This window comes from Olea europaea, chromosome 8 (genome assembly GCF_002742605.1).
Source record: "Olea europaea var. sylvestris chromosome 8, O_europaea_v1, whole genome shotgun sequence".
In the NCBI taxonomy this organism is placed as follows: domain Eukaryota; kingdom Viridiplantae; phylum Streptophyta; class Magnoliopsida; order Lamiales; family Oleaceae; genus Olea; species Olea europaea.
In genome coordinates, this window is record NC_036244.1 from 16,100,212 (window position 1) to 16,110,116 (window position 9,905).

Sequence of the window (9,905 nt, forward strand, 5' to 3'; positions counted from 1 at the left end):
CACTTTAATGAACAACACAATATTATTCTTTTCTCTTATATTGGACGAACATAATATTTTAAAATTTTTGAGACCAAATAGGGAGAAGCATACCATATTAGTTTTGAAAATGTTATCTAGTGCTAATGGAGTTAGAATCTGATGTCCAAACTTGTTATCCACCTAATGATTCATTGACACATCATTTAAAATTAACATATCCTAACTTTTCTCTCACTCACTTATACTTAAAAATAAGAGTAAAATGATGTATTAATGGATCATTGGTGAACGATAGATTGAACAGCTAATTTTGAGAAGCAGATCTCAGCTCGTACCAATGATATTGAACACCAATCTAAATATCAACACATAATAGATTCTATTAAATATGTAATAAATGTTGGGGTTCAACCTTTATTAAACATGTAATAAATCATTGCATTTAATTAAACATGTGATTTAATATCACATAGGCTATCATTTAGACTTATACTGAATATTAATAGTGCTAAATTAATTACTCATTTCTCAAATAGATAAGAGTAATGTTATTTACAGTTGCTCATTGTTGTAATCGTCTATATGATATATATGCGACGGCTTGTGATTTAATACATTAATGTGATATTTTTTATTAGTTTATACAATAAATTATTAATCGCTACATGTATGTCACGTGGTACGACTACAGTAGTGAGCGATTGCAAATAACTTTATTCTATATGTAATATAATAATATTCTCTTAAAAAAATCTCTAATTAATGCGTTATTTTCCTCACATTTTCCATCTTTATTGAAAAAAATAGGACAATGACATTAACTTCAAAAATTAGGACAAGTGGAAGCAGCAAATCCACGCTCCTAAACGAGTGTGATGACAAAAAAATCAAACCAGACAAAAACAGACAGTTGCCCCCTCATCCTCTATTTCTCTTGGTTTCCCGGCCCACGAGTTCTAACACTTCCCTTACGAGTCGTGTTGTTAACGCGACCCCATGTCCCTTTTCCCATGGGCCACGCGATCAGGTTCGGATAAGAGCATGACCCGCTTTTCTCATCTCACCGTACACGTGTAAATCAATCAGATAATGTTAGATTAATCAAACATTAATCCGATGGTTCGATTGCGCAGTGTTTCATGTAACAAAATCACTCACGAGTCACGTGTATCTTTCTTAGATTTAACCGTTTATTACTTTATTAAGCCTTTGTTTAACAACTATTAAAAAGGAAAAAAAAAAATTTTGGGAGAAAATAAGTTTTAGAATAAAGATTTTTTGAAAAATGTATGATTAAAAAGTAAGAATTTTTTTTTAAATTTATGTGCAAAATATTTTATTGTGAGGATGTTAGATTTAAAATGAATTTAAGATAAAAATTTTGTTTTAATAATTATGTCGCGAGCGAAGGAGGAAACGTTAGGTCATTCTGACTTGTCATAAAGGTCTTCATTTATCCGTGCGGCCCCGTTTATGCGGTGGCACTTCCAGTCTTTTTATTTCCTAATCATGGATTTCTTCCTTGATCAAATCCACCAAATCATTATATGTCCTGGGTGCTCTAATGCGGACATCTCTCTAGAACGTAATACTGTTTTCTAAGTGGAACCTCAAGGCTTGAAAAGACATATCATATTTCACCTCTACCATTTTTTGGGCGAAATGACTAAGGTAACTTTATAGAGGCTCACTGAGACCTCATCTTATATCATAAATTCTTCTCGCTGGGGCCAACTTTAAAATTTAATAGAAATTTATGTTAAAATCAATAATTAATTTTTCTCATCTATTTCATTATATCCACAACTTTTAATTATTCATTTCATCAATTTTTATTTTGGTTTATTAAAAATCTAATTTCATATTAGAGACGAAATGTGCTTAGTGACATAAATTGAAAATTTTAAGTGTAATTAATAAATGATGTATTTATTGAAAAGTATATTGTAAGTATAACTATCCATGTTCTAGGATAATTACGTTCACAAACAATTTTTATTTTGCATCACATTTTAATTACACTTGAGATTCTTAATCATTACTCATTGTAATACTTATGTCTCTAATAGTTTTTCATGTCATTCTTAATCATTTTACCTTATAGGTCGTTCAAACTCATCAAGACGCATCCATACATGATCCCATAACAACAAACAACAAAGAAAATGAAAATTTATAGCAGTTTTTTGAAATAGCGAACTCGCGTTCGACAAACTCATTTTTCGACAACTGTAGTGGTCCCCATGATCGCGAACCACCTGTTCTGGCATCTTCTCGTCAAGACACACCTATTCTAACCATGGATCATCAGCAATTTGGGCTCTAAGTGGACGAACAGGTCGGGACAGTTTATATGCAAGGTAGCTTGGTTTGTCCCTCCTTCAATTGAAGGTTCTACATTGTCCCAATCATCAAATTCGACCTTAATACCTTCAATTCAAGTTGGTAATACATTGACGATTGTGATGGTATAGATGGTAGTGGTCGGTGGCAATGACTGGTTGAGGCGGAGGTGGCAGAAGTCGGGTTGCTGAGGGGTGGGTTTGGAGATAGAAGAGGATTGTTTTGTTTTATCTTATTTTTCATTTTTTAATTTAACAAATGTAATTATTTAATGTGATAAATAAATAATTACTCTTTTGCCCCTTATTAAAATATTAAAAATGTGGTCAAAGTTAATTTTTTTTGTCAATTGACGAAATTGTGGATGAAAATCGCCTAAAAGGGTTTCATCTGCAACGTTAGGAAAGGTTAAGTGTGACGACTACAACAAATCAAAAGTTTAGGAAAAATCTGTTAGTGTTTCAAAAGTTTGGAGCTTTTATTGCAATTATCCCTTTACAAAAATTCGTTTGTGAATAATTCGATCTAGTTCTTGATAAAGCTAGATTGAACATCCAGTGCCCATCCTTAAAAGGCAGGGTGAGTTTTATTCTTCGGACCTTATTTATTTGTTTTTGTTTAATTTAACAGTAGGGAAATTATATTTTTTAAGAAAAGTTTAGATAGATTACCCAAACATTACATAAATAAAGGTTGGGCGACTGACACGGCGAGAATATTAGGTTTCTGACCTATTTTCCATAGTTTTAATAGTCTGAGGATCCCAACTGAAATGGAAAAGGCATGGAAACGGAAAATATTAGGGATACATAATTTTTGGTCTGTAGGAGCGTTCACCCTTCATGTGGATGGGACTCACTAGAATAAAATATTCGACCGGATCCCACGTAATGTGAAAGTGTGGATACTCGTGTATAAAAAATTATGTATTATCTTTATCCCACTTCCGATATGTTGCACCATTAGCCGCCCATTCACAGCGCGTGAAATACAAACACCTCACCCACTGATCGCCACCCATACCATAATCGTTCAATTTTTTGTTCTTACTTGTCCATCTTCTTCTACCCATCGATTCTCTCTCTCTCTCTCTCTCTCTCTCTCTATACATACATTTTAATATCATATGTAAACATCTATCTGCGAAGAAGTTGGGATAATTTTTTAGAAGAAACATCGTTGCAAGGGTTTTTACCAAGAATCTTTCGATTCATTAATTTTGTCGACATCAATCTCTGATTCCGCTTCTCATCTTTGAAACACAATTTCATTTTGAATCAATAACATACGTTTTTATCTAACGTTTTTTACTTCTCGGGATTAAATTCATTGATACATATATATTAGAGGTAGATACAAAGAAAATTATTTTCAGAGGGTTTAGAGAAACACACCCATTGATTAAATTATTGATAAGTTTTTGGTTTTATTAAAGAAGAGGGATGTTGGGGGCAGGATTGCAGTTTAGCAGGAGTAGAAATGGAGATGATCGGTTTTATAGCGCCGCTAGGGCTCGCCGGAGCCAAGATCATTTGCGGAGATCTCAAGATAGGAGTCGAGCCGATGAGAAGGAGAAGACCGAGAGGACTGCTTTCTCGCCTATGTTTGAACCGGCCTCCTTGTGTAATCTGGAACGGTTCCTGGAGTCAATAACACCCTCGGTGCCGGCTCAACGATTATCCAAGGTTTATTAATTGATTATATATGAATTAACTGGACTTTGCATTAATTAGCAATGCTTTACATAAAAAATGAATTTATTATCAGTGGTAATTACTAATTAGTCTGAAAGTATCGAGATTCTATGGATTTAGTATGTTTCGTTAGTATTGTTTATCTAATTACTGCCCTGGCCATGTTTAAATAGAGTTTATTCCTAAAATTTTATTTAGTCCTAGTGTTACAGTTTGTTTACTATTTGTTGAAATGCGTTTCTTTCAGAGTTGTCTATTATTTTTTAAATAATTAAGAAATGTGGTAATACCTATAGAAAATATGAAATTCGGTAGCATCTAATACAGTAGTTAATCTATGATTCCGAGTGTGTGACTATAAAATGTCTGGTTGTTAATTTTTATATTAACCTTTTTTTTTTGGTCACTGGATGTGAAAGTGCTGAAACTCATGGTAAGACAGTTATATGGATGATCATATGCTTTATTTTATTATCAATCTTTAAATTTTGAACAATGAAAATAGATGACAAGTGCCCGATTGAATTGAGTAGGTCATATAGTAATTCATTAATTTATTAGCGATTACCAATTGTTTTGGGAAGTTAATGAATGGTTAATTGAAAATATGAATTGATTATTATTAGTGATTACCAAATCTTATGTTTAGTTATGAGAAGATATTGCAAATTTCATGATGATAGAACGAGGTGTAAGTGATTATGTCTGAAATGTGCTTTGGAGATGGCATGTTTTTCTTAAAGTATGGTAACTACTCATTGTATTTAGAAGAAAATGAGTATTAGTTCCTTGAATAATCCAAAATATCATTGTTTATTGTTTTACTTCAATATTTTTATGTAATTGAAATGAGGCTAATTCAATCAATTTGAAAATAATAACAGACATCGTTGAGGGGATGGAAAAATAGCAGTGAGGAGCGTCAATCATACTTTGTGCTCGGCGATTTGTGGGAATCATTCAAGGAATGGAGTGCATATGGTGCAGGAGTGCCATTGATAATGAATGACAGTGACCTTGTGTTCCAATATTATGTGCCCTATTTATCGGGTATACAATTATATGCTGATCCTTCAAGGAGTATGGCAAATTCATGGTACATTATTTTCTTCCTACATTCAATGTAGAGTGCACGAGTATAATCAGACCCCATCTATATTTGTCAAAAATGGAAAAATTAAAGAAGAAAGAACTGCTGGATTTGGTGTTTCATTCTTTTAGAACGTTTCATGTGCAGATCAAACTTTTAACAGATGTAATATTTGCTAGTGTAGGTAAATACAAGCTGTTTAATGATTTGTTCTTGGTGCTTGTGTCACTGTCATATCTTTTAAAGAGACTGTCAGGAGGTCAAAATATCTGTTGCTAGCATGATTAAAAAGTTGTTGAATGCATTCTGGGCTGAGGGAAGTGTACATGAGCTTTGCATAAATTACTTTAGATGCGAGAATTTTCAGCTCGTTTCCTTCCTATGGGGATTTAAGGATCAAGACTTATACCCACGTTTGACCATGTGTATGATATTAAGAATGTGATTTTGTGGTTTATACAATCATCACTGATTTTCTAACTGAATCAAGATTGCTTAGCATAAGTGTAACAGCCACACTGAATTTAATGGGTCGTTGTTTATTAAGGAAAGAAACAACGGGTGCATATTGCTAATGATGATGATACTGATGGTGTTACAATAATTTCCGTCAGATTGCCAGGTGAATGGATCATCTTATGTCCAGGCATGAACCATGTGTGGGTCCACGTACTAAAAAATTAGGTTGTAGAAATGTTAGTCTTAATATATGGTCCAAGTTAGGTTTTGAAATTGAGAACCTTACTGCACGAATGAAAAGTTTATTTAAGTATGAATAAATTTATGGAGTGGAGTGCTTGAAGAGAAAATTGGCAATGTACTAATTGCTAACAAAACCCTTACGATGTATCATCTTTTCGATTCACTTGGTTAGATGTAAAACATCACCTGGTTATGCGAAGGTATCTGTTATGGTCATTATTTTGTCCACTCCTTCCAATGAGTCTCTTTGTCTTTAATAAATAGCTCATTAAATAGTTATATAGAAGGAAAATTGCTGCCAGTTTGGGAAGTATATTTTTCTCAGGATACACGCTATCATCAACATGCATGTCTTGGCATAGGCTGATCGAGGGAATTACTTAATGTGAAACTGCAAAATTTATTAGATTGTGTATCTCAAACCTTCATGAGGATTACAGTTCGTAGTTTATTTCATTCCTTTCTTCTTATTGCTTTTCAATAATCTTTTACTTGTTAAGGAAATAGAAACAGATATCCCAAAAAAAAAAGGAAAAGGAAATAAAAACTGTGAACCTTTTTTTTCTCTTCTAGTTGCAGTCGACTTGGATGTCTTTTCTAGGTGCTCCATTTCCATCACAGCTGAATTTTTTCCACTCTTTCTCTGTCTTCTCACTTCATTCCTAGTATCTGTTAAAAATTATTTTTGTTGACTTTGTTAGACATCCCAGATATGCTCTAGCAGTCATCCTTGATAACTATTAGAGTGGAAGCATGATGTATATAGAAGTTCTTGATTAATATTCTGCTTAATTTCATGCATAAAATAAGACACTTACCTATGTGAGAAGCATAGGTTTCGTTTCTGATATATTGTTGGCTGCACTGCGTTTCGACAACACGTGAAAGCATTTGGCACATCTTATATATATTATACTTTATGTACTGTGATCCTTCTCATCTAGTGCGATTGCATGCAGTTTGCTCATTAGATGAGAAAAATTGCATAATATAGGCATCGTAATTACATGAAAGACTTGTGAGTACGGTGCCTATATTTTTTCCAATAATATATTTTTTACTAGTATTAATGCATGAGTTTACTCCACATCTTAACCATGGCAACTTGGGTACTTATCAAATTTTATTAGCATGCATATCCCTCATTCTGTTTTCTTCAATTTTGCAGTCGACTGATCAACACTGAATAACTTCTCATTTTGGCAAATTTAAATTATTTTCTATGTCCTGATTATTTCCTTTTGTATAACAGGAGACTTGGGGAGGAAAGTGATGGTGACTATTTTAGGGATTCAAGTAGTGATGGAAGCAGCGATTACGAACTGGATAGAGGCAGCTTCACCCATTCAGATGGGCAACGGAGCTTTCATCATCACACAAGTGATAGTACTCAGAGAATAGATCCATTGTCTGTGAGAGACCATTGTATGGCATATCAAGAAAGCATTTCTAGTGATGAAGGTGAACCTGGAAGTTCACGAAGTCACTTGTTGTTTGAGTATCTTGAACGGGACCAACCTTATAGTCGGGAACCGTTGGCAGACAAGGTCAGCTTTTTCTTAACATTATGAATGCATTATCACGTTTTCTGCTTTTCCTTTTTTTTTTTTTTTAATTCTTCTGTGGCAGGAATATTGAGAAATGTTTCGCTTCTTTTATTTTTACTCTTTCTGTGCTGTCTCAGATATGCGATCTTGCTCTCCGTTTCCCTGAACTAAAAACGCTCAGAAGCTGTGATCTACTACCATCCAGTTGGATTTCTGTAGCATGGTATCATGTTTATCTTTATTTTATTTTTTCCCATTTACTGATTTATGTGTAAATTGGCAGTCTCATGAGGAAATATTTATTTGTAGGTATCCCATCTATAGGATACCAATGGGACCAACGCTCAAAGATTTGGACGCTTGCTTTCTGACCTTTCATTTTCTTCAAACACCCTTGACAGATTCGTTGAATCCCTCCATCTCTCACACAGGCATAGTTTTTTTTTAATTGCTCTTATTTGTTGTTGTTGTTGTTTTTTGTTGTTTTGTTTTGTTTTTTTTTCCCCCCTTTAACATACATTTTATCCAATACCATGATTGGAGAGTTCAAGGTTTTTTATTTCCCAATAGTTAACAGATGGATGACATGGACTATAATTTAGTCCCAGGCAGTTCTCTTTTCTTTTTATAGTGATAGTTGCCTTCTGTCTTATAGTTTTTTGATTTTTTTTTTTCTGAAGTCACCTTGGCTCACCTCTCCTCTATATGCATGTTAACTTTCTTTAGTTGAGTAACTGCTGAACACTTTACTTTCAGTATGATTTATATTTGCATTTTTGATAGGCATATTCACGTGTCCTGTATTTGAAATTTGCATTTGTTGTATTTGCAGGGAGTGAAACTATACATACTTCAGTTGTCTCGTATTCCAATGAGAGGGAGGAAGGTGTGCCAAAGATTTCATTGCCAGTTTTTGGGCTAGCCACATATAAATATAAAGTATCATTGTGGACCCCAAATGCAGGATATCAGCGCCAACTGGTGCCCTCCCTTCTTCAGGCTGCTGATGATTGGCTAAAATCACTGCAGGTCAATCACCCAGATTTCCTTTTCTTCAGCCGTAAGTGATTCTAGATATTGCTTCCCTTCTGTCTTAGCTCCAATATTTGAGGAAGAAGCACAAGTCTTGCTAAGGGGATCTGCAAGAAAGCTTGATGAACGGGTTATATGTATTGTATTTAGAATAATATAAATCAAAAAAGAATAAAAAATCAAAATGGCTGCAGAAAAAAGAAAGTAGAAAAAGGGATGATTGCGAATGCTGGAGAAGAAAGATTGATGAACAAAGAATACAAAAAGATTTGGGGGTTATGGAAAGTTGAAGGCTGTTTTGCAGCGCTCTGATTGTTTAGAAAGTGGGGTGTCTGCTGTATCTCTTTCCCCTGTGTTTGTTTTATAGAACAGGCAATTTTTTTCTGTCCTGATTATCAGTAGTAGATTATAATTTATTTCTGCACTTTTAAGGGGATTTTGATAGAAAATCAGACCAAGTGCAAGGTTTAGGCCCATAGTCATGTACACAAACTGTGTGTTTAACTGTAACTTTGGAATGAAAAAGGTAGGCTCTAGGTGTATCATTCTCTCTTGATCTGTGTTTTCCTACTGTGCTTAGAATTAAGAGTGGCATTGAGTTGTGTATTTGGTCCATGTTTCTGTGATTTTTGCTTTATCAGATAAAAAACAAACCCATGGAATCTTTTTTAGTCATGAAGATAGTCTTTTTTTCTGTTTGTCTATGTGTTCTGTGGGTGGAATATAATTTTATTTTCTTGATGATGACATTGTTGCGATATGAAGATATTTGGATTATTTATTAGTGTTCTTAACTAAGATTTTGATGGAATTTAAAAGATTATACATTCTAATGAATTTCGTGGATTTGAATAGATTTCCACAAATTCCATAAGAATTTAATCAAATATGGTGAAATTTCAAAAGATTTGATTATATGTATTTTTTGAACTTAAAATTCATTCAAAATTTTTAAAATTCTTCTATTAATAAATTTTTTATAAATCCACTAGTTATTGATAATATTTATATTTTAAAACATTTCATTGAATTTCATTAATATCCCGATTGAGAACACGTGAACTTTAATGGATTTCATTAAAATCTTAATTGAAGACATTTAATTTTAGAATGATTTTTAAAATCTATCACGATCTCAATTGAAGGCAACCCTTGAAGTCTATATTCGGTAGGAATTAAAGTTTAGATTTTAATCTAATTTGAAGTCAACAATTTAAGTGCATAGTGTACGAATTCCTAGTTTGGCATGTTGACGGGTAAACGTCCCAACTTAAATTACACATGGTCAATCCATGTTTATTCTTGGGATGTAAACTATTTTAATGGTCGCTGTTATTGGTATTTGTCACAATTAGGTCATTTATTAGTTTGATGGTAGATGAAAAAGTGACTGTCTAACTAGTGATCTAGTTCACAAATTAGTGTGCCCTCGAGGCATAATCTAGAGGTGCAAAGGATAGGAGTAAAGTAGTTTCAGTCTTGTTGACAGCTATAATGTGAGGATTCGATTTCTGA

General features: G+C 33.5%; 1 protein-coding gene across 1 annotated transcript; it reads left to right on the forward strand.

Annotated features, from left to right (window-relative positions):
• Positions 1–3,301: 3,301 nt before the first annotated feature.
• Positions 3,302–8,946, forward strand: LOC111398973. The gene is made up of 6 exons (XM_023026156.1): positions 3,302–4,010; positions 4,904–5,115; positions 7,064–7,358; positions 7,496–7,581; positions 7,668–7,789; positions 8,191–8,946. The coding sequence occupies exons 1-6, from the start codon at positions 3,768–3,770 to the stop codon at positions 8,424–8,426; spliced, it is 1,194 nt and encodes a 397-aa protein (XP_022881924.1). The 5' UTR covers positions 3,302–3,767; the 3' UTR covers positions 8,427–8,946.
• The last annotated feature ends 959 nt before the right edge of the window (positions 8,947–9,905 follow it).

What these genes read in the sequence shown, in the direction of transcription:
- LOC111398973 (XM_023026156.1), top strand. Translation starts at nt 3,768, where the DNA reads ATGTTGGGGGCAGGATTGCAGTTTAGCAGGAGTAGAAATGGAGATGAT. An exon ending in CGGCTCAACGATTATCCAAG is followed by an intron (nt 4,011 to 4,903) that starts GTTTATTAATTG and finishes AAATAATAACAG; the next exon opens with ACATCGTTGAGGGGATGGAA. An exon ending in TCCCTCCATCTCTCACACAG is followed by an intron (nt 7,790 to 8,190) that starts GCATAGTTTTTT and finishes TTGTATTTGCAG; the next exon opens with GGAGTGAAACTATACATACT.